At 38.0% G+C, this 24,741-nt stretch overlaps 2 protein-coding genes across 2 annotated transcripts; one reads left to right on the top strand and one right to left on the bottom strand.

Moving 5' to 3' along the window:
* Positions 1 to 1,023: 1,023 nt before the first annotated feature.
* Positions 1,024 to 23,967, top strand: LOC131941940 (alpha-L-fucosidase-like). Its single transcript, XM_059301569.1, has 8 exons — positions 1,024 to 1,415; positions 4,637 to 4,743; positions 5,093 to 5,223; positions 6,255 to 6,388; positions 7,169 to 7,266; positions 19,797 to 19,929; positions 20,909 to 21,079; positions 22,645 to 23,967. Exons 1-8 carry the CDS (start codon positions 1,045 to 1,047, stop codon positions 22,898 to 22,900), a joined length of 1,401 nt encoding a protein of 466 aa, XP_059157552.1. The 5' UTR covers positions 1,024 to 1,044; the 3' UTR covers positions 22,901 to 23,967.
* Positions 8,719 to 11,124, bottom strand: LOC131941941 (trichohyalin-like). The gene has a single exon (XM_059301571.1). The coding sequence runs from the start codon at positions 11,016 to 11,018 to the stop codon at positions 9,819 to 9,821; it is 1,200 nt and encodes a 399-aa protein (XP_059157554.1). The 5' UTR covers positions 11,019 to 11,124; the 3' UTR covers positions 8,719 to 9,818.
* Positions 23,968 to 24,741: the final 774 nt, after the last annotated feature.

Raw genomic sequence — 24,741 nt, forward strand, 5'->3', positions numbered from 1 at the left:
CAATGTGAACATCACTTGCTGTTATTGTTTTAGTAAAAAGCTGTCTTTCAGTGCCTTGTTTAATGTGCTTCTTCAGTACAGTGAGTCTTTTGTAACATTAATGATCATTAATTTAGCCCAGATTAAGCTTCATGAGATTGGGGTACCAAGAAGTAAATTTGAAATAAAATGTTAATGTGAAATTATTTATAGTACTGATAAGTTGAAAGTTAAAATATGTTGCAGCAATTGTCTATATTGGGCTGCTGATTATAGGCTTTGATGCTTTTTATCAATTATTTTACAGTAATTATTATGAATACCCTTGTGAAATCAAATCATTTAGATTTTTTTAAATTAGAAATATTCTCATTCAATCTACATTGACTTGTTTTGTGTTGCTCTACATCAAAAAAGATTTTTTTCCTGCATTTGATTCCTGATCTTCTCCATTCCACTCAGATGTTTGATACAAGCATTAATTACTTTACCGAAACAGTTATTACAGGTAACACAAATGGAACCTTCATAAAAAAACTGTTTCCGTTATATATAACTGTTTAAGTTGTATATATATATATATATATATATATAAACGTTTGGGTTAAAGTTTAAAAAACAAGAAATGTTAATAAAATTAATATAGGAAGAAAAAGCCAAACAGAGATACTCATAGTTAGTATAGGTATCAGAAGGGAGTTATAGTAGGTTATAACCACGGTTAGCGCTTAATGAGTAGTAAACTTCACTAATAAATTATTAATATGTCATGGTAGAAGTCATTACACAATAGGAATGATTTCAATTTATCATTTTTTTTCAACAAAAGTCAATTTTATTTAAAGGCCCTAGGTTTGAATAGTTCGAATGTGCAAATAGCTCACAGCCAACAATGTAATAAATTCTTTGTACTAAAGAGACAACAGTGTTTTATACTTTAAGTTATTTTAGTAGTTTTTTAAGATATTAATATGTTATGTAAATCACAAGTGATAGAATTTGACAATTTTAAAAGGAATTTATCTGGCAAATCACGTTACTAACAATATCACATGATCAATAAAGATGGCAACCTCCACAAAATTAAAATTTAGAAACAAAAATTTGTTTTTTATGATATTCGCTTTATTTCTGCTTGCTCAAAAAGCACTGTGTTATGAACCTACTTGGGAATCCCTTGACTCTAGACCTCTGCCATCTTGGTACGATGAGGCAAAGCTTGGTATTTTCATTCATTGGGGAGTATTTTCTGTTCCAAGTTATTCTTCCGAATGGTTTTGGTGGAACTGGCAAGGACAGCCTACTCCGGCAATTGTGGATTTTATGGCTTCAAATTATAGACCAGATTTTACATATGCTGATTTTGCTGAAGATTTTACTGCCGAGTTTTTTAATGCACAAGAATGGTTGAAAATGTTTCAAAGCTCTGGTGCAAAGTAAGCAATTTGAATTGGGGTTAATTGAATAATGGACACGAGCGAGAAAAGTCTCAAAGGTATTTGAGAGGTGTATAAATTCATTTAAAAATCATGCACAGCGTAGTTACAATTAATATGGTTATAAAATCCTGCCTGTCTGGTTTTTTTCGGACTTTACTAAAGATTGGATGTATTTGATGTTTATAATATTTTCGGTAACTAAATAAAAATGAAAAAAAAAGCAAAAACAATTTGGTTTTCACGTGTAATGGCGACATAAACAATGGCATCCTGCTATTGGATAGGCCGCCATTGATTTTATTGTACACATTGTAAGCTAAAAATAGAAAACTAGGTCATGGGGTTTTAAATTTGCATTGTAATTTAAAAACTTGATCTGCAAAGTTTTGTAAACAAATAGTTATCGATCACTAAGTTACTGTACAGCCAATCAATATTTGTCTTACGAAAGTGAAACATCCGGTTATAACTTAGGCTTGATGAAAATAAATAGAAATGTAGCCTTAAACTCAACAAATTATTTTCAAGTTCTCTGGATTTGCAACTTTTATAACATTTATTCTAAAAATATAAAATTTCTAAATTAATTTTAGGCTTAAGTTTTTTTTTTTTTTTTTCTTACGGTCTAAATCTAAAAAAGCACGTTTTTATTCCATGTCAACAACATTGGGGACGGAATCTCGTCAACTCGCTTGTCTCCATTGGCATTTTTTAGTTAGCTAGGGGGGGGGGGGGGGGGGGGAGGGCCTATTTAATTTAATAAATATTATTATGTAGGCTCAGAGTTTCTTCCAGGCATCTCTTCAGGGGGGGGGGGGGAGGGAGGGAGGAGCCCACCCGAAGAAAGTCTAGCCGCCCCCCCCCCCCCCCCCCCAAACAAAATGGAATTTATATAGGGCCTATAGGCCTAGCAAACATACTTTTACCGTCCGTCCCCCCCCCCCCCCCCCTGAAAATATCAAGTGCCCCACCCGCCCTGGAGAAAAAGTCTGGAAGAAACAGTGTAGGCCTATGTAATTAATTACTAATTAAGTCTACTATAATTACTTTTTTTAGGCCTATTAAGTTATAATTCATAACTTAAGTCTAAGTAGTAGCCTACTTACGAGTAGGTATTTTTATGTTCAAACACCAAATTGAAAGTGTCTTGGTAAAATGTAAAAAAAGGGCGAGGTGGTAAAATGCTCGAAGGATTCAAAAACGGCGGTCACTTTATATGTTTATTCAGTTTATCTTGCATTTGCCCCCAACCGACTGGTAAGCTTGATGGTGGGTAAATTGTGTTGATATCTGAAAAACTTGTAACTTACCCATATTCCAATATGCTGATGATTTACATGAGCTTTGATGCAGACTTTATTTTTAACCATTAATGTCCCATTCATTCTACCAAAACTCCACCCATGACGGCCCAATGTAAGGAGCATAACTCTGTATGATCAAGTGAATAGTTTCACAAAACATTTGTTTTTGTCTAAATGAAATAGAAAATTAAGATAAAAACTACTGCTTGATGTTGGGAATAAACCTGGCTTTCCAACAGTATTAAATAGAATATATTATATTCGGTACAAGTTCAGTATAAAAATAAAAAATGTCGGAGAAAATTCAAAACAGGTCATTTTCGGTAGTCAACTTTATTTATTTTTGTCTAAACAACTATGCATCGAATTTAACAAATAAATATCAATTTGGTTATGTTTAAGATATATAATTCATAAAATACATGCCTAGATACGTTTAGAGGCATTATTTTATTTTATTTTTAATATTAAATCTACTAAAAATACGACAGATGAGTCTAAAATTTCGAGATAGAAAGAAACTATTATTTTTTATCTTTCAAAAGCGCCATTGAAATTAGAAGACCGGAAAAGGATGGTGAAACTATCCGACTTCCTGTTTAGTTAAAAATTAGGATTTGTAGGCCAAATTTTAATGAAACAAATTTAATTTTTCTATGCGTATTGTAAGCGGGCGGCAGCGGGCGTTACGGGACATTAACGGTGTCGGGCGGCAGCGGGCGTTACGGGACATTAATGGTTAAATTTTATTTTTATTAAAGATTATATTGTTATAATATAGCTGCACCACCAGAAACAAATGCTAATCTTGCATGCATGATAATAGGTCTATAAGCTTCTGTGAACTCACAATAATCCTAAGTGATATCTCAAAGTCAAAAAGATCCCTCAAACACAAGCACGAAGCCATAATAATATCTTGCAAATTGTATCTCGCTATTTACATAATTCTTCAGGTAGGTCCCACAGCTACCTCTAGCATTTTACTACCTTGCTGCTTACCATTTTTTAAACTGAATTGCCAAGCTAGCAATGTATTAGACTACCAGTTATCATTAGTGACTAAATTAGGGTAGCATTTAATGATTTGTTATTATAAAAAACTATGGTAATGTATTTAGCACTCAAGAGCACATAAATGAATACTTTAGGCATATATAAGACTTAAATTTGGCCTTGTTAGTCTACATCAACATCATTATTAAGTATCTTTGCCATTATGATTAGTAAGCTATGATTGTATTGAGTTAATGAAGTAGAGTTAAGCCACCTTTGTGGCTAGAACATGCCCTTTGGACTTGACTAAAGAAAAGTACCCATCTTTAAGAGCCAGGAATGAGAAGCAAAATTACTAAAATTATTGTCCAATTAAAAAAATTAACTTAAATTATAAATTTAAAAATTTAAATAGCAGGTACAACAGTAAAATTTATTTTTTAGTTATGATTACCTACATTGTATTATATTATTATTTTTAGTGAACGGCATAAATTTTAGGCCGATTCTAGTCGGAATAAGATACGCATGCGATACGCATGCGCAATGGAGAGAAACTACGACTTGCCTTAGCGGCGATGTTTTCGATGGCACTGCGCATGCGTGTGTTTACAACCGCAGAACCCTAATACCAACCCTAATCCTATCCTTAAACCTATTCCTAATCCTATCCCTAACCCTAGCCCTAATCCTAACCCTAACCCTAGCCCTAATCCTATCCCTAACCCTAGCCCTAATCCTATCCCTAACCCTATCCCTAATCCTACCCCTAACCCTCATTCTAGCCCTAACCCTAGCCATAGGTCACTGCGCATGCGCAGAACTATCTTTTGCCGAAAAATCTTATTCCGAGTAGACACTTCGTAAATTTTATCCTATTATCGTTGTTTGATAACAATGCAATGCAATATCTCCCAGGTACATCGTGTTTGTTAGCAAACACCACGAGGGATACACCAACTGGCCATCCAAGTATTCTTTTAACTGGAACTCTGCAGCCGTTGGGCCAGGACGAGATATTGTTGGTATGGAGTTTAGTTTTAATGCTGCGGTTTACATAATGAATTCAAGTTAAATATCATTCAAAAATAAATTAATGTGATGCTGCAAAGTTGATTAATATTTACAATTAAATTGATTTTATGTTTTTATTTTTGTAACCAATGATGCTAGGTTTTAAAAAAAAATTTATAATTATAATATAGATGGGATGGTATCTAGATCTACTATTTATCAATATACCTGGAAGTTGTTGAAGAAAATATTAAGATTCTTGAATTTTAACTTCCTTTTTAAAAATATGACAGTAGAATTTACTCTAAAGTTGTTCGGTGATAGAATAAAAAATTTTTTTTTGTGAAAACATTCATACAGGTGAGCTTATGAATGCAACACGTCAAAATACAGACCTGAGGTTTGGCTTGTACCACTCATTGTTTGAGTGGTTTCACCCCCTCTATGTGGCTGACAAGAACTCAGGTTTCAAAACTCAGGACTTTGTCAATGTAAGCTTCATACTAACATTACAATATAACACTCTTTAAAAATATCTTGTTTATTGAAAAAAAATAGCTTGTGATTTTATGGCCATTAATCAGTGAATAAAGCACATTTTGGAGCAGTCTGGGATATTAAATCCCAAAGCTATGAGAATATTGTCCCATGACTCATTAGTTTATTTATCAAGCTTATGCTGAAGGATAAATATTATTTACTGAGTAACTGAGGCATAGAAGTGCCCATTATACTAGGTTAAATAATATGCTTTAGATATACAGTTAAACAAAATGGGTAATTATAACCTCTACATACGGTTAAGGTTAATTGGTCTGTGTCAGCAACTTCATTAAATTTAAATTGATTAAATGTTGAAATATCAGCAAATTTCAATTGATTAAATGTTGAAATATCAGCAAATTTAAATTGATTAAATTTTGAAATATCAACAAATTTTAATTGATTAAATGTTGAAATATCAGCAAATTTCAATTGATTAAATTCTGAAATATCAGCAAATCTCAATTGATTAAATTCTGAAATATCAGCAAATGTCAATTGATTAAATTCTGAAATATCTGCAAATTTTGATTAAATTCTGCAATATCTGCAAATTTTGATTAAATTCCAAAATATCAGCAAATTTCAATTGATTAAATTCCAAAATATCAGCAAATTTCAATTGATTAATTTTTAAAATATCAGCACATTTCAATTGGTTAATTTTTAAAATATCAGCAAATTTTAATTAATTAACTTTTGAAATATCAGCAAATTTCAATTGATTAACTTTTAAAATATCAGCAAATTTCAATTGATTAAATTCTGAAATATCAGCAATTTTCAATTGGTTTAATTTTTAAAATATCAGCAATTTTCAATTGGTTTAAATTTTGAAATTTCAGCAAATTTCAATTGATTAAATTCTGAAATATCAGCAAATTTCAATTGATTAAATTCTGAAATATCAGCAATTTTCAATTGGTTTAATTTTTAAAATATCAGCAATTTTCAATTGGTTTAAATTTTGAAATTTCAGCAAAAAACTTTGCCGGAGCTGTACGAGATAGTCAACACCTACAAGCCAGAGGTGGTTTGGTCTGATGGGGACTGGGACGCCCCTGACATGTACTGGAAGTCTAAGGAGTTTCTGGCCTGGCTTTACACTGATAGGTAAACATTTGTTCCAGCTTTTTATTGGTAAACAGTTGTTCCAGTTTTTGATTGGGAAACATTTGCTCCAGTTTTTGATAGGTAAACATTTGTGCCAGTTTATGATTGGTGAACATTTGTGCCAGTTGGTTTTTGGTAGGTAAACATTGCTATTTTTTGCCTTGGTGTCACCCCTCTAAATGGTGTCACCCGGTGCGGACCGCACCCCGCGCCCCCCGCCCCCCCTCCTCGCTACGCCTCTGATTACACTTGTGGGTCCAGTTAAAGTAAAGTTTCTTTTCAAACCTGCTGGTCCATGGGGCAAGTGAAGTAGAGTTCACCTGTTTCTGTGACATTGACATATGAACAGATAGTTGGTCCAGTTGTTAAAGAAAAATTCCATTTTGAACCTTACAGCATATCAAGGGATAGTGTGGTCAGCACTCTGTTCTGGTCTAGTGATTACTGCCCAACAAACCACAAACACACACATGCACACACAGAACTGAGGGAGATAACCTACAAATAAGGGACACAATGCACATGTAATAATGAAACAAATATAAAAAAAAACCTTTATAGTTATAGCAACAAGCTTTTAAATGCACTGAAATGAAGAGAATAAAACTAATTTGTTTTCTTTCATAAAAGTTTTTGTTGTGGCTAAAATATGTAAAAGATTTCATGAGTGTTGTTCACTAATTTTAAGCTTGTGATATAATAAGATAATTTATTTTCAAATCTACAAATATAAACTAAAAACACATTTTATTACCCTTGGTGTTTTTTTTTGTGTGATAGCCCAGTTAAGGACACAGTGGTTGTGAATGACAGGTGGGGTCAGAACATTTCCTGTAATCATGGTGGGGTGTACACCTGTGGTGACAGGTACAATCCAGGTGAGTCTTTGTGTCTTGGGGGTCTTGATAGGGTCATATATCTATAGGTACAATCCAGGTGAGTCTTTGTGTCTTGGGGGTCTTGATAGGGTCATATATCTATAGGTACAATCCAGGTGAGTCTTTGTGTCTTGGGGGTCTTGATAGGGTCATATATCTATAGGTACAATCCAGGTGAGTCTTTGTGTCTTGGGGGTCTTGATAGGGTCATATATCTATAGGTACAATCCAGGTGAGTCTTTGTGTCTTGGGGGTCTTGATAGGGTCATATATCTATAGGTACAATCCAGGTGAGTCTTGGGGGTCTTGATAGGGTCATATATCTATAGGTACAATCCAGGTGAGTCTTTGTGTCTTGGGGGTCTTGATAGGGTCATATATCTATAGGTACAATCCAGGTGAGTCTTTGTGTCTTGGGGGTCCTGATAGGGTCATATATCTATAGGTACAATCCAGGTGAGTCTGTGTCTTGGGGGTCTTGATAGGGTCATATATCTATAGGTACAATCCAGGTGAGTCTTTGTGTCTTGGGGGTCTTGATAGGGTCATATATCTATAGGTACAATCCAGGTGAGTCTTTGTGTCTTGGGGGTCTTGATAGGGTCATATATCTATAGGTACAATCCAGGTGAGTCTTTGTGTCTTGGGGGTCTTGATAGGGTCATATATCTATAGGTACAATCCAGGTGAGTCTTTGTGTCTTGGGGGTCTTGATAGGGTCATATATCTATAGGTACAATCCAGGTGAGTCTTTGTGTCTTGGGGGTCTTGATAGGTGTTAACGGTAAAAGATAATAATTGGTACCGTATAATATTGATAACCTGTAAAATGGATGAATTCAACCGGTAAGAGGGTCTGTGCCGCTTCTTTACCGGGAATATAGATTCTAGCGGTAATATTATTAAGGTCTGATGACTAAGGGTCAATTCAATGCCCAGAGTTTACAGCCTTATTAGAATAATAATGGGTGTTACCAGGTCCGATGACCTCTTGTCTCTGGCAAGGGTTTACGGCCGGTGAATAAAATAAAATAGCAGGTCCGATGACTACGGGTCAACTCAATGCCCGCAGTTTACGGCCTGTAGTAAAATAGAATGAGGCTGTGTATAATATAATATCTACTGCTCCGTGGCTGATACACGTGCAGGATAAAAGTAGTAAAAAAGGTAACTGAAATATCTACTCAACTGCCACGAGGAATTAAGTCACAGGCAGGAATAGTTTAGGTCAAATAAGTATTCAAATGCCCTGGGTGCTAAGACACGGGCAGTGTAAAGTTTAGTTTAGTAAATCAGGTAAGTTATCAACTGTCACATGGACTAAGCCACGAACATGGTAACCGTGTACAGTAACAGTATGTAAGTAATAATGCATAACAGCAAGATAATATATATGATATTTATTGACTACTTGTTACAATGGTAATCAAATATGCATATCAAAACTGGTACAGTGAAAATAAGAAATAATTAAGTAAAACCAAACCCAAAACACGTGGAGGTCGGGCCGACGGCCCCAACGCCGCGTGCGACACCACCAGCTGAGCTCAGTGCTGGAAAAGTGCGAGATTTCTTTGTTGCATCCCCTTATATGCCTTAACATTGGCGGTGTGTCACGTGGACAATCTAGCCAACTAGAGAGGAGCCTGTGAGGGGGACGAAAGATAAGAATGTACGTAGTTGTATAGAGGGGGGGGGAAGTATAGAGCAGGTAAGGGGTGGTGTAAGAATAACGTGGAGCTAGGCCTAAACGGTTTTACCGTCACACCCCCTTTCCTCGCTAAAATTTCGTGGTAACGCAATTTTCAGCGGACCAGAAATAAAACAATATCTTTTCATGTGTCTTTCAAAGTATAGTTAAGCAAAAAAATGTAAATAACAATGTCTTTAGACGAAAATTAATAACATTGAAACATAGGCCATTTACAGGCAAAATGAGTAAACATTGGCCATGATAGGCGAGTACAACATCAATTACAACATTGTGATATGCCATTAGAGGCTATAGAAAACAAAAATTGTTTTTATGTAAATTGTAATAAGACAACGGTGAATAATGACATTTTTTTGTTCAGTATAAGTTTACATTGTATTCAGGAAATTAACTAACGCCAAGTTCTGTTTTAGAAGTATGACAACCAGGTCTAAGAAGTCAGTGGAAACCTGTGAAAAATACTGCAAGAACAAGGGAAAAACAACGAATTTATGACATAGATATGAAGTTATGAGTACATAAGATATGACAATTATAAATGTCCTTGGAATTTTTTTAAAAGTATTGCTTGTGTAAAAAAATATATATCAAAGTAAGTCATAACAAGCTTCACTATTGTTAAACTGGGCAGCTTGCATCAATTAAGTGCAAGGCTGGAATAGAGCTAAGTTCAGGCAATCGACCATGACTTACTAAGAAATTCCACCCTAAGTCTAACTAGCTAAGTTACGCTTAGTGACTTGTCGAAACTCAGTATGGGGTGGGTGGCAAAAGGTGAAGCACCAGTAATGTGAGATGGGTAGACCACGGCACAACAGCTATAGAGCAGGCGGCACGTCTACCGATAACTTAGGCCGGTGTCCTTGGACCATTGTTTTATCAAGGTGTGTGTGGGTGGGCGGGGTTTTGGACCCAGAGCGATTCTTCTCTCGTCGGCGAATTTTTTTCCATTAGCGAGGGGCTTGTAAGGTTTAGTATGTAGACCTATGGTGGGTAGAACCATGGGGCCGATAAGGCTGACAGTGGTTGGTTTGTTGTTTTGTCTCCTCGGCTCTTGACGTGCTGTGTAATTAAGGTCGACCGGAGCATCCGGTGTTGTGTTTATTGATGATACAGTCGGGGCAGGGGAAGTAATTTTAATTAAGTCTCTTTTATGGCTCAGTGTAGCATCATGATTCTGAATATCTGGTAGGGTTGGTGTGTCGGGTGTAGTTGCGGGTGTTGGTTTAGGTTCTATGGTCATGTTTTTCAGCTGCTCAAGCATAGCCTGCTCGGCCATCTGCAAGCGTGCTTTCGTTTCTGTCATTCTTTTTATTCGTTCCTTAAAAATAATAATTCTCTCAGCTATTGATATGCTGGTATCTTTTAGCATCTCGTCTTCTTGTTTTTCTATTGTTTCGATACTACCCCATTCCGATCGTTCAAATTCATAGAACTTGGCCTCTATAGCCCATTTTCTCTCTTTTAATTGAATTTCTTCCTCCCACTGCAGCTCATTTAATCGTTCTTCTTCGTCTAATCTTCTTCGTTCCTCTTCTTCGTGTAAGTCCTCTAAATTCTCTTGGTGTCTTTGTCTTCTTCGTTCCTCTTCTTCATGTAAGTCTTCTAAATTCTCTTGGTATCTTTGTTTTCTTCGTTCCTCTTCTTCATGTAAGTCCTCTAAATTCTCTTGGTATCTTTGTCTTCTTCGTTCCTCTTCTTCATGTAAGTCCTCTAAATTCTCTTGGTATTTTTGTCTTCTTCGTTCCTCTTCTTCATGTAAGTCTTCTAAATTCTCTTGGTATCTTTGTTTTCTTCGTTCCTCTTCTTCGTGTAAGTCTTCTAAATTTTCTTGGTATCTTTGTTTTCTTCGTTCCTCTTCTTCGTGTAAGTCTTCTAAATTTTCTTGGTATCTTTGTTTTCTTCGTTCCTCTTCTTCATGTAAGTCTTCTAAATTCTCTTGGTATCTTTGTTTAACAAATGCACTGAGTGCCGCCCCTTCGTAGCCATAGTCAATGGCGTACCTGATAAGGGCGGGGATGCTAGTGGAGCCACTCATTATGCAGCCTGGCTAGGACGTTGACACGGGTAACGTGACACGCGTGTGCTCAAGCCGTGTACCGGGTTACGCTTAACAATAACACCAAGTAACTAAGAGAAAAGTATTTGACAGACTAGGCTAACAGAAGTAGGCCTATTCTACAAATAATAGACTACTAAGGTAACTACAAGAATTGGAGACCAGTTTTAAAATTAAAACTAAAGGAATCAACGTAGTAAGTCAGAGTCAAAAGCTAAAACTTGACACTTAGCTACAATTCCAGTGGTCTTGCCCTTCTTGTGCAGCCGTCAGTTGTACAGAATACTTCTTGACCAGGTAGCAATAACACACAGAAATATTTTTTCTGAAAATTCAAAGTAAACAACAGCAGTAAAATTCAAATATGTGAAACAGCAGGATTTATTCAAATACGAGTGGCTAACTCGTGTCTAGTATTTAGTTTGACGAGCCCCCATGTTAACGGTAAAAGATAATAATTGGTACCGTATAATATTGATAACCTGTAAAATGGATGAATTCAACCGGTAAGAGGGTCTGTGCCGCTTCTTTACCGGGAATATAGATTCTAGCGGTAATATTATTAAGGTCTGATGACTAAGGGTCAATTCAATGCCCAGAGTTTACAGCCTTATTAGAATAATAATGGGTGTTACCAGGTCCGATGACCTCTTGTCTCTGGCAAGGGTTTACGGCCGGTGAATAAAATAAAATAGCAGGTCCGATGACTACGGGTCAACTCAATGCCCGCAGTTTACGGCCTGTAGTAAAATAGAATGAGGCTGTGTATAATATAATATCTACTGCTCCGTGGCTGATACACGTGCAGGATAAAAGTAGTAAAAAAGGTAACTGAAATATCTACTCAACTGCCACGAGGAATTAAGTCACAGGCAGGAATAGTTTAGGTCAAATAAGTATTCAAATGCCCTGGGTGCTAAGACACGGGCAGTGTAAAGTTTAGTTAAGTAAATCAGGTAAGTTATCAACTGTCACATGGACTAAGCCACGAACATGGTAACCGTGTACAGTAACAGTATGTAAGTAATAATGCATAACAGCAAGATAATATATATGATATTTATTGACTACTTGTTACAATGGTAATCAAATATGCATATCAAAACTGGTACAGTGAAAATAAGAAATAATTAAGTAAAACCAAACCCAAAACACGTGGAGGTCGGGCCGACGGCCCCAACGCCGCGTGCGACACCACCAGCTGAGCTCAGTGCTGGAAAAGTGCGAGATTTCTTTGTTGCATCCCCTTATATGCCTTAACATTGGCGGTGTGTCACGTGGACAATCTAGCCAACTAGAGAGGAGCCTGTGAGGGGGACGAAAGATAAGAATGTACGTAGTTGTATAGAGGGGGGGGGAAGTATAGAGCAGGTAAGGGGTGGTGTAAGAATAACGTGGAGCTAGGCCTAAACGGTTTTACCGTCACAATAGGGTCATATATCTATAGGTACAATCCAGGTGAGTCTGTGTCTTGGGGATCTTGATAGGGTCATATATCTATAGGTACAATCCAGGTGAGTCTGTGTCTTGGGGGTCTTGATAGGGTCATATATCTATAGGTACAATCCAGGTGAGTCTGTGTCTTGGGGGTCTTGATAGGGTCATATATCTATAGGTACAATCCAGGTGAGTCTGTGTCTTGGGGATCTTGATAGGGTCATATGTCTATAGGTACAATCCAGGTGAGTCTGTGTCTTGGGGATCTTGATAGGGTCATATATCTATAGGTACAATCCAGGTGAGTCTTTGTGTCTTGGGGGTCTTGATAGGGTCATATATCTATAGGTACAATCCAGGTGAGTCTGTGTCTTGGGGATCTTGCTAGGGTCATATATCTATAGGTAAAATCCAGGTGAGTCTGTGTCTTGGGGGTCTTGATAGGGTCATATATCTATAGGTACAATCCAGGTGAGTCTGTGTCTTGGGGATCTTGATAGGGTCATATATCTATAGGTACAATCCAGGTGAGTCTGTGTCTTGGGGATCTTGATAGGGTCATATATCTATAGGTACAATCCAGGTGAGTCTTTGTGTCTTGGGGGTCTTGATAGGGTCATATATCTATAGGTACAATCCAGGTGAGTCTGTGTCTTGGGGGTCTTGATAGGGTCATATATCTATAGGTACAATCCAGGTGAGTCTTTGTGTCTTGGGGGTCTTGCTAGGGTCATACATCTATAGGTACAATCCAGGTGAGTCTTTGTGTCTTGGGGGTCTTGATAGGGTCATATATCTATAGGTACAATCCAGGTGAGTCTGTGTCTTGGGGATCTTGATAGGGTCATATATCTATAGGTACAATCCAGGTGAGTCTGTGTCTTGGGGGTCTTGATAGGGTCATATATCTATAGGTACAATCCAGGTGTCTGTGTCTTGGGGATCTTGATAGGGTCATATATCTATAGGTACAATCCAGGTGAGTCTTTGTGTCTTGGGGGTCTTGATAGGGTCATATATCTATAGGTACAATCCAGGTGAGTCTTTGTGTCTTGGGGGTCTTGATAGGGTCATATATCTATAGGTACAATCCAGGTGAGTCTGTGTCTTGGGGATCTTGATAGGGTCATATATCTATAGGTACAATCCAGGTGAGTCTGTGTCTTGGGGGTCTTGATAGGGTCATATATCTATAGGTACAATCCAGGTGAGTCTTTGTGTCTTGGGGGTCTTGATAGGGTCATACATCTATAGGTATAATCCAGGTGAGTCTTTGTGTCTTGGGGGTCTTGCTAGGGTCATACATCTATAGGTACAATCCAGGTGAGTCTTTGTGTCTTGGGGGTCTTGATAGGGTCATATATCTATAGGTACAATCCAGGTGTCTGTGTCTTGGGGATCTTGCTAGGGTCATATATCTATAGGTACAATCCAGGTGAGTCTGTGTCTTGGGGGTCTTGATAGGGTCATACATCTATAGGTACAATCCAGGTGAGTCTTTGTGTCTTGGGGGTCTTGCTAGGGTCATACATCTATAGGTACAATCCAGGTGAGTCTTTGTGTCTTGGGGGTCTTGATAGGGTCATATATCTATAGGTACAATCCAGGTGAGTCTTTGTGTCTTGGGGGTCTTAATAGGGTCATACATCTATAGGTACAATCCAGGTGAGTCTTTGTGTCTTGGGGGTCTTGATAGGGTCATAAATCTATAGGTATAATCCAGGTGAGTCTTTGTGTCTTTGGGGTCTTGCTAGGGTCATACATCTATAGGTACAATCCAGGTGAGTCTTTGTGTCTTGGGGGTCTTGATAGGGTCATACATCTATAGGTACAATCCAGGTGAGTCTTTGTCTTGGGGGTCTTAATAGGGTCATACATCTATAGGTACAATCCAGGTGAGTCTTTGTGTCTTGGGGGTCTTGATAGGGTCATAAATTCATAGGTACAATCCAGGTGAGTCTTTGTGTCTTGGGAGGTCTTGCTAGGGTCATACATCTATAGGTATAATCCAGGTGAGTCTGTGTCTTGGGGGTCTTGATAGGGTCATACATCTATAGGTATAATCCAGGTGAGTCTGTGTCTTGGGGGTCTTGATAGGGTCATACATCTATAGGTATAATCCAGGTGAGTCTGTGTCTTGGGGATCTTGATAGGGTCATATATCTATAGGTACAATCCAGGTGAGTCTGTGTCTTGGGGGTCTTGATAGGGTCATATATCTATAGGTACAATCCAGGTGAGTCTGTGTCTTGGGGATCTTGATAGGGTCATATATCTATAGGTACAATCCAGGTGAGTCTGTGTCTTGGGGGTCTTGATAGGGTCATACATCTATAGGTACAATCCAGGTGAGTCTTTGTGTCTTGGGGGTCTTGCTAGGGTCATATATCTATAGGTACAATCCAGGTGGGTCTTTGTGTCTTGGGGGTCTTGATAGGGTCATACATCTATAGGTACAATCCAGGTGAGTCTTTGTGTCTTGGGGGTCTTGCTAGGGTCATATATCTATAGGTACAATCCAGGTGAGTCTGTGTCTTGGGGGTCTTGATAGGGTCATACATCTATAGGTACAATCCAGGTGAGTCTTTGTGTCTTGGGGGTCTTGATAGGGTCATACATCTATAGGTACAATCCAGGTGAGTCTTGTGTCTTGGGAGGTCTTGATAGGGTCATAAATCTATAGGTACAATCCAGGTGAGTCTTTGTGTCTTGGGAGGTCTTGCTAGGGTCATACATCTATAGGTATAATCCAGGTGAGTCTTGGGGGTCTTGATAGGGTCATACATCTATAGGTACAATCCAGGTGAGTCTTTGTGTCTTGGGGGTCTTGCTAGGGTCATACATCTATAGGTACAATCCAGGTGAGTCTTGTGTCTTGGGAGGTCTTGCTAGGGTCATACATCTATAGGTACAATCCAGGTGAGTCTGTGTCTTGGGAGGTCTTGCTAGGGTCATACATCTATAGGTACAATCCAGGTGAGTCTTTGTGTCTTGGGGGTCTTGCTAGGGTCATACATCTATAGGTATAATCTAGGTGAGTCTTGTGTCTTTGGAGTTCTTGCTAGGGTCATACATCTATAGGTACAATCCAGGTGAGTCTTTGTGTCTTGGGGGTCTTGATAGGGTCATACATCTATAGGTACAATCCAGGTGAGTCTTTGTGTCTTGGGGGTCTTGCTAGGGTCATACATCTATAGGTACAATCCAGGTGAGTCTTTGTGTCTTGGGGGTCTTGCTAGGGTCATATATCTATAGGTATAATCCAGGTGAGTCTGTGTCTTGGGGGTCTTGATAGGGTCATATATCTATAGGTACAATCTAGGTGAGTCTTGTGTCTTTGGAGTTCTTGCTAGGGTCATACATCTATAGGTACAATCCAGGTGAGTCTTTGTGTCTTGGGGGTCTTGATAGGGTCATACATCTATAGGTACAATCCAGGTGAGTCTTTGTGTCTTGGGGGTCTTGCTAGGGTCATACATCTATAGGTACAATCCAGGTGAGTCTTTGTGTCTTGGGGGTCTTGCTAGGGTCATACATCTATAGGTACAATCCAGGTGAGTCTGTGTCTTGGGGGTCTTGATAGGGTCATACATCTATAGGTATAATCCAGGTGAGTCTGTGTCTTGGGGGTCTTGCTAGGGTCATACATCTATATGTACAATCCAGGTGAGTCTGTGTCTTGGGGGGTCTTGATAGGGTCATATATCTATAGGTACAATCCAGGTGAGTCTGTGTCTTGGGGGGTCTTGATAGGGTCATATATCTATAGGTACAATCCAGGTGAGTCTGTGTCTTGGGGGGTCTTGATAGGGTCATATATCTATAGGTATAATCCAGGTGAGTCTTGGGGGGTCTTGATAGGGTCATATATCTATAGGTATAATCCAGGTGAGTCTTGGGGGGTCTTGATAGGGTCATATATCTATAGGTATAATCCAGGTGAGTCTGTGTCTTGGGGGTCTTGATAGGGTCATATATCTATAGGTACAATCCAGGTGAGTCTTTGTGTCTTGGGGGTCTTGATAGGGTCATATATCTATAGGTACAATCCAGGTGAGTCTTTGTGTCTTGGGGGTCTTGATAGGGTCATATATCTATAGGTACAATCCAGGTGAGTCTGTGTCTTGGGGATCTTGATAGGGTCATATATCTATAGGTACAATCCAGGTGAGTCTGTGTCTTGGGGGTCTTGATAGGGTCATACATCTATAGGTACAATCCAGGTGAGTCTTGTGTCTTTGGAGTTCTTGCTAGGGTCATATATCTATATGTATAATCCAGGTGAGTCTGTGTCTTGGGGGTCTTGATAGGGTCATACATCTATAGGTACAATCCAGGTGAGTCTTTGTGTCTTGGGGGTCTTGCTAGGGTCATACATCTATAGGTACAATCCAGGTGAGTCTTTGTGTCTTGGGGGTCTTGATAGGGTCATACATCTATAGGTATAATCCAGGTGAGTCTTGGGGGTCTTGATAGGGTCATACATCTATAGGTACAATCCAGGTGAGTCTGTGTCTTGGGGGTCTTGATAGGGTCATACATCTATAGGTATAATCCAGGTGAGTCTTGGGGGTCTTGATAGGGTCATACATCTATAGGTATAATCCAGGTGAGTCTTGGGGGTCTTGATAGGGTCATACATCTATAGGTACAATCCAGGTGAGTCTGTGTCTTGGGGGTCTTGATAGGGTCATACATCTATAGGTATAATCCAGGTGAGTCTTGGGGGTCTTGATAGGGTCATACATCTATAGGTATAATCCAGGTGAGTCTTGGGGGTCTTGATAGGGTCATACATCTATAGGTACAATCCAGGTGAGTCTGTGTCTTGGGGGTCTTGATAGGGTCATACATCTATAGGTATAATCCAGGTGAGTCTTGGGGGTCTTGATAGGGTCATACATCTATAGGTATAATCCAGGTGAGTCTTGGGGGTCTTGATAGGGTCATACATCTATAGGTACAATCCAGGTGAGTCTGTGTCTTGGGGGTCTTGATAGGGTCATACATCTATAGGTACAATCCAGGTGAGTCTTTGTGTCTTGGGGGTCTTGATAGGGTCATAAATCTATAGGTATAATCCAGGTGAGTCTTTGTGTCTTTGGGGTCTTGCTAGGGTCATACATCTATAGGTACAATCCAGGTGAGTCTTTGTGTCTTGGGGGTCTTGATAGGGTCATACATCTATAGGTACAATCCAGGTGAGTCTGTGTCTTGGGGGTCTTAAAAGGGTCATACATCTATAGGTACAATCCAGGTGAGTCTTTGTCTTGGGGGTCTTAATAGGGTCATACATCTATAGGTACAATCCAGGTGAGTCTTTGTGTCTTGGGGGTCTTGATAGGGTCATAAATTCATAGGTACAATCCAGGTGAGTCTTTGTGTCTTGGGAGGTCTTGCTAGGGTCATACATCTATAGGTATAATCCAGGTGAGTCTGTGTCTTGGGGGTCTTGATAGGGTCATACATCTATAGGTATAATCCAGGTGAGTCTGTGTCTTGGGGGTCTTGATAGGGTCATACATCTATAGGTATAATCCAGGTGAGTCTGTGTCTTGGGGATCTTGATAGGGTCATATATCTATAGGTACAATCCAGGTGAGTCTGTGTCTTGGGGGTCTTGATAGGGTCATATATCTATAGGTACAATCCAGGTGAGTCTGTGTCTTGGGGATCTTGATAGGGTCATATATCTATAGGTACAATCCAGGTGAGTCTGTGTCTTGGGGGTCTTGATAGGGTCATACATCTATAGGTACAATCCAGGTGAGTCTTTGTGTCTTGGGGGTCTTGCTAGGGTCATATATCTATAGGTACAATCCAGGTGAGTCTTTGTGTCTTGGGGGTCTTGATAGGGTCATACATCTATAGGTACAATCCAGGTGAGTCTTTGTGTCTTGGGGGTCTTGCTAGGGTCATATATCTATAGGTACAATCCAGGTGAGTCTGTGTCTTGGGGGTCTTGATAGGGTCATACATCTATAGGTACAATCCAGGTGAGTCTTTGTGTCTTGGGGGTCTTGATAGGGTCATACATCTATAGGTACAATCCAGGTGAGTCTTGTGTCTTGGGAGGTCTTGATAGGGTCATAAATCTATAGGTACAATCCAGGTGAGTCTTTGTGTCTTGGGAGGTCTTGCTAGGGTCATACATCTATAGGTATAATCCAGGTGAGTCTTGGGGGTCTTGATAGGGTCATACATCTATAGGTACAATCCAGGTGAGTCTTTGTGTCTTGGGGGTCTTGCTAGGGTCATACATCTATAGGTACAATCCAGGTGAGTCTTGTGTCTTGGGAGGTCTTGCTAGGGTCATACATCTATAGGTACAATCCAGGTGAGTCTTGGGGGGTCTTGCTAGGGTCATGTATCTATAAAGTTTCAGCTGTTGTAGGTCTTGCTAGGGTCATCCATTCAGTACTGTGCTTTAATTTTCATTTCCTCTATTCTATGTATTGACCTTTGACCAGTGTTGATCAAACCTTTTTGTTAACTTAAAATTGTGTTTATAAGATTCCTTACATAAAAAAACTCACCTCCACACTACTCTTTTACAATTGTAGTTCTGAGATATTTTATTGTTGTTTCTTTAAACTATGAATCTCTTATAACTTCTAGGTGAATTGAATTTCTATATATTATTACATGTCATGTCAGGTTTTGATAGTGTTTATTACACGCATGGAGTTTGTTTAAAGCTGGTTTAGATATGATCGTCTTTTCAAAACGTTCAAGTCAATTGCAATGTTTTGGATAAAATAGTATTATATTTAGCTAATTTCACATGGTAAAGTCATGTACATTTAGATGTAATAGAATTTTAAATGTATTTATTTTGGCACCTGTTCTAAAATGATAGGTGTACTATAGAAACACAAATGTTTGTTTTATAATGACACGAGTACTACTAAAACATGTACTAGAAAAACACAAATGTTGTTTTATAATGATATGTGTACTACAGAAATACAAATGTTGTTTTATAATGCTAGGAGTACTACAGAAACACAAATGTTGTTTTATAATGATATGTGTACTACAGAAATACAAATGTTGTTTGTATAATGATATGTGTACTACAGAAATACAAATGTTGTTTTATAATGATATGTGTACTACAGAAATACAAATGTTGTTATACAAGTGTTGTTTTATAATGATATGTGTACTACAGAAATACAAATGTTGTTTTATAATGATATGTGTACTACAGAAATACAAATGTTGTTTGTATAATGATATGTGTACTACAGAAATACAAATGTTGTTTTATAATGATATGCGTACTGCAAAAACACAAATGTTGTTTTATAATGCTAGGAGTACTACAGAAACACAAGTGGGTCAATGCAATGACCATTGACAAGTATTCCTGGGGTTATCGCAGGAATGCCCACCTGTCTGATTACCTGACCATTGAAGAACTGCTGCAAACATTTGTCATGACAGTCAGGTAGGCAAACCTCCACCCACTCCACCCCCACAATGATGGTTGTCATAAGTTGTCATCACAGTTTGGTAGGCAAACCTCCACCCCTCCCCCACCCACCCCCACAATGTTTGGCACAGTCTGTGTCATCTATTAGGTAGGTAACCTCCCCCCACCCACCCACCCCCACAATGATGTTTGGCACAGTCTGTGTCATCTATTAGGTAGGTAACCTCCCCCCACCCACCCACCCCCACAATGATGTTTGACACAGTCTGTGTCATCTATTAGGTAGGTAACCTCCCATCACCACCACCCCCCCCAGCTTGATGGTTGTCATAATTTGTGTCATCAATAAGTAAGATAGCCTCACACACCAGCCATACATTATTTTAGCTGGGTGCTAAGAGAACATAGTTCTAATGTAATTTAGTTGGTCAAAATAAGTCAAGATTGCTAGAAAAGTAGGTCTACTTTAGTGTGTCAAATTAAGTCAAGATTGCTGGAAAAGTATGTCTACTTTAGTGGGTCAAACCAAGCGGTTTTAAATTGGTTGACCATACTTGGTAGTTGAAAGGAATTCTGCAACTCTCCAGCTGGCTTTTACAAAGTGAGTTTGTTTGTTCCAAGTTTCCACTGGAGACTTGAACAGATTAGAACTCAACTATTGAACTAACAAACTAATCAAGCTAATATTTGAACCCGATTGTCCATGGGGCAGGTGAAGTAGAGTTTACCTGTTTCTGTGATCTCAGCTAATGAAGGGACAGTGCGGTCAACACTATGCACAGCTACTTTTACTTTCCTAAATGCAAGTCAGAGCTGGGTGGACTCAGGGGCTTCTTACAGAGTTGAGTCCAAGATCCAAACTTGAGAGTTTTGTGATACCAGTCATGTACTCTACCATTCCACCATGCCATCCCTAACTGACATTCAAGCCTTAAATTTAAAGTAAAAAAATTCTAAAGCTATCAAAATATGAATGTCTTGTTTATTAACGTAGCTGTGGGGGCAACATGTTGATGAATGTGGGCCCGCCGAAACACGGCCACATAGACCCAATCTACGAGGAGCGCCTGGTACAGATGGGGACCTGGCTCAAGGTCAATGGTGAGGGAATCTACAGCACTCAACCTTGGACGTACCAAAATGATACGCTCACAAAAAATGTCTGGTGAGTTGGTGTTTAATTTCTCCACGTTGTGTTCATAGTTTGGTCCGGTTCAGTTGTTTAAGCATGGAAGGTTTGAGATGACGTGAAATTAATTTTGTGAAAATATAATGCTTTTACTCCACGTAAAAAGTGGCTGGGCATAATGCTGACCATATTATCCCTTCATATACCGAGTTCAAGAAACATGAACTACACTTTATCAGTCTAATGGATGGCTAGGTCTAAATAGGAATCTTTTTTTTTACATTACTAATTACTAAGCTTTTTTAAGGTAGCATTGAGGTAATTGAATATGGTAATAGAAAAGTACATTCCATACGGTTTATATAAAGCTGCAGGGTATTTTAGTAAGATGAACCTTCGTTACCTGATACACTGATTTATTAAAGCATTTGAAAATATTTTATTCCAAAGCCCTTAATTATTCATCAAAGCCTTCAATTAATCTATTTGAATTATTTCATCTTAACAAAGATTTAACTTTCTTTTAATTATTTAATGAAAATTAAATTTTTTCCTTTGTGGCGAACATTCCACCACAATTTTTAACGAGGGCAGTTTTTAGAATAAATTATTTACACTAATACTTCCTTAAAGAATATAATTTCTACAAGGAAAAACGAGAATTTGTTTTATTTTTTTTATAAGAAACATTGCTATGCATCATATTTCTGACTCAAAAAAAAAAATTCTCTGTTAGTTACAAAAAGTAGTCATTAATTCATATTTCTCTTGATTCTTGACCAAAAAAATTTATTCCACCAGAAAGTCCTTTAAATGTTTAATTTTGTTTGCGTGGTCGAGTCGGTAAAGCTCATGGTTGCTAAACCGAAAAGTCTCGAGTTCGAACCCTCGGGCAGATGAGGCTCGTTAGCTGGGGACAGCCACTCTTCTAGGAGAGACAACTCCAAAATTAAACAACTGCTGCCTTGTAGTTTGTTCTTGGTTGGACAAAGGCTATGGAAGCAAATCCAAAAAGAAAAGCAGGCTGAAATTGGAGTCAATGGCCTCAATAACCAGTTGACACATAACGCTTAATTGTGTTGGAGGCGTGGTCGAGTCGGCAAAAAGCGCATGGTTGATAAATTTAAACAAAGTCTCGAGTTCAAACCCACTGGCAGATAAATCTCGATCCCCTTCAACACTAATAATTAAGAACGAAGAAGAAGAAGAAGAAGTTGAAGCATACTTTAAAGTATTTAGTTAGTCTATAAAAGATTTTAAATTTTAATATCTGAGTCATTTCCCAATTTTTCCTGAGAAGCAAATTTTTCATGTCAGCTTTTTCTGTGAAATAGGGATTTCACCACTTGGCATGTCTAGACTAATTGTTTTGTTTTGTTTTCTTTTTTAAAAAATTCAAATAGTTTTTACATTAATCTTTTAAAAACTTCAAATGTTGCACAAATTACAAAAATATAATCATTTTTCAAAAAAAGAACTAAATTCTTTCTAAATGTAATCAAAGTAAACTTAAACCTATGCTCCATCTGTTAAAATATTAATCTAGTGGCTTCATATCCATTGTTTCATTTTTTTTTAAAAATGAATTTTTAAAATTCCAGGTACACAATGAAAAAAGGGGAGAAGAGCACAGATATTTATGCCTTTATTTTCAACTGGCCGAGCACTTCCGTTCTGTCCCTGGCCAGACCGACGGCCTCGGCTGCCACCACGGTCTCCCTGCTGGGGTACCCTGGCAACCTGAACTACAACACCCGGCAACCCACTGGCCTTGACATTATAATTCCAGCTGTGCCGGTCAACAAGATGCCCTGCGATTGGTTGTGGACGCTCAAGATAACCTCTGTGGCTAATTAACGCTGGGTGTCGCCGGGCTCGATGGTTAACATTCCATGGTAAACTGTAAAGGTTGTCTGCACATTGTTTTTATTTTTTTGTGTAAGACGAAACTCCCTGTAATCTTGTTCTGAAATTAAAATATTGCTCATCTGACAGCTAAAAAAAATTGTTTTTTATGAAATTATTTTCATCCAATTAAAACAATTTCATATTTCTTCTAATGTACATGCACAATGTGTTTTATTGATATTTAAATACAAAGTAAATTTTTTTTTGTATTTTCTTCTTCTTCTTCTGCGTTATTAATTAAGTATATGATGGAGGATTTAAACAACAAGCCCAACTTTGTGTATGAACTGGACTGTGGTCTCCAGATCAGCGGGGGCCCATTTAGTTTTTCCTTGAGTGGGGTGTATAGGGGCCAGTGTTTACTTCTTATTTGATTTGTTTTAAAGTGGTTTAATGAAAATGGGGGTAAAATTAGCATGACACAGATATAAAACTGTAGAATTCCATTGTGACATTGTTATCAAATCTGCAGCTAAGGGAGGTAAATGAGTCATGTGTAACATGGGAGATAACAAATGTTCCAGGCTGTTTACCAACTGGATTTTTTGTTTGTTGCAAAACATTTTTTTTAATTTAGAAGAGTTTTTTTTTATCTTTGTTTACTTTGTACAGACAATCATATTTGTTTTTCTTTTTTTGTAACCGAAAAGACTTTTCCCTAAAAACTTTTTAATTGTATTTTGTAAAGTCAATTTGCTCATTTTTGAAGATTTATTTTTCTTGTATTTAAGGTGCAATATAATTTATGTTACTGGCAATTTTTCAAATTTTTTTATCAATGAGGTAAATAAAAAGAGGAAAATTAAGTTTGTAAACCTGTTAGAAATTGTATTTTAGTTATTTTATTTCTGTTATATTTACTTAATTAGTTTAATCAGAGTATATATTTTCTTGTGATATTTTAAAAGAAGTTGTTTTTATATTATCAAAAAGGGTGATAGTTTGTTCTCAATCTTAACTAAACTATCACTTGTAAAAATCCTAAAAAAATAAAAATATATTTTATACTTATGAAAATTTCTGTTTTTTTATTTCTTTTACTTACTTAGTGTTTATTAAATAGTTAATTACTATAACTCTCTTCTTGTATGTGTACATGTGTGTGTAATATGTGTACTCTGCTTATGTGCTATGTTGTCGTAATTTTATTCAGCTAAAATGTATTAAAGATATAGGAATTCTACTGCCATAACTGAAACAATGTTTTATTTGTCATTTTAAAAAGCTGGTAGCTGTACACAGTGGTCTCCTTGTGATGACATGTTTGGTCTCCTTGTGATGACATCTGTACACAGTGGTCTCCTTGTGATGACATGTGTGGTCTGCTTGTAATGACATCTGTACACAGTGGTCTCCTTGTGATGACATGTTTGGTCTCCTTGTGATGACATCTGTACACAGTGGTCTCCTTGTGATGACATGTGTGGTCTGCTTGTAATGACATCTGTACACAGTGGTCTCCTTGTGATGACATGTTTGGTCTCCTTGTGATGACATCTGTACACAGTGGTCTCCTTGTGATGACATGTGTGGTCTGCTTGTAATGACATCTGTACACAGTGGTCTCCTTGTGATGACATGTTTGGTCTCCTTGTGATGACATCTGTACACAGTGGTCTCCTTGTGATGACATGTGTGGTCTGCTTGTAATGACATCTGTACACAGTGGTCTACATGTGATGACATGTTTGGTCTCCCTGTGATGACATCTGTACACAGTGGTCTCCTTGTGATGACATGTGTGGTCTGCTTGTAATGACATCTGTACACAGTGGTCTCCTTGTGATGAC

Source organism: Physella acuta, unplaced genomic scaffold (genome assembly GCF_028476545.2).
Source record: "Physella acuta isolate Inbredline_101_S28 unplaced genomic scaffold, ASM2847654v3 ptg000378l, whole genome shotgun sequence".
Classification (NCBI taxonomy): Eukaryota; Metazoa; Mollusca; class Gastropoda; family Physidae; genus Physella; species Physella acuta.

What these genes read in the sequence shown, in the direction of transcription:
- LOC131941940 (XM_059301569.1), top strand. Translation starts at nt 1,045, where the DNA reads ATGGCAACCTCCACAAAATTAAAATTTAGAAACAAAAATTTGTTTTTT. An exon ending in GCCAGGACGAGATATTGTTG is followed by an intron (nt 4,744 to 5,092) that starts GTATGGAGTTTA and finishes ACATTCATACAG; the next exon opens with GTGAGCTTATGAATGCAACA. An exon ending in AAACTCAGGACTTTGTCAAT is followed by an intron (nt 5,224 to 6,254) that starts GTAAGCTTCATA and finishes TTGAAATTTCAG; the next exon opens with CAAAAAACTTTGCCGGAGCT.
- LOC131941941 (XM_059301571.1), bottom strand. Translation starts at nt 11,018, where the DNA reads ATGAGTGGCTCCACTAGCATCCCCGCCCTTATCAGGTACGCCATTGAC.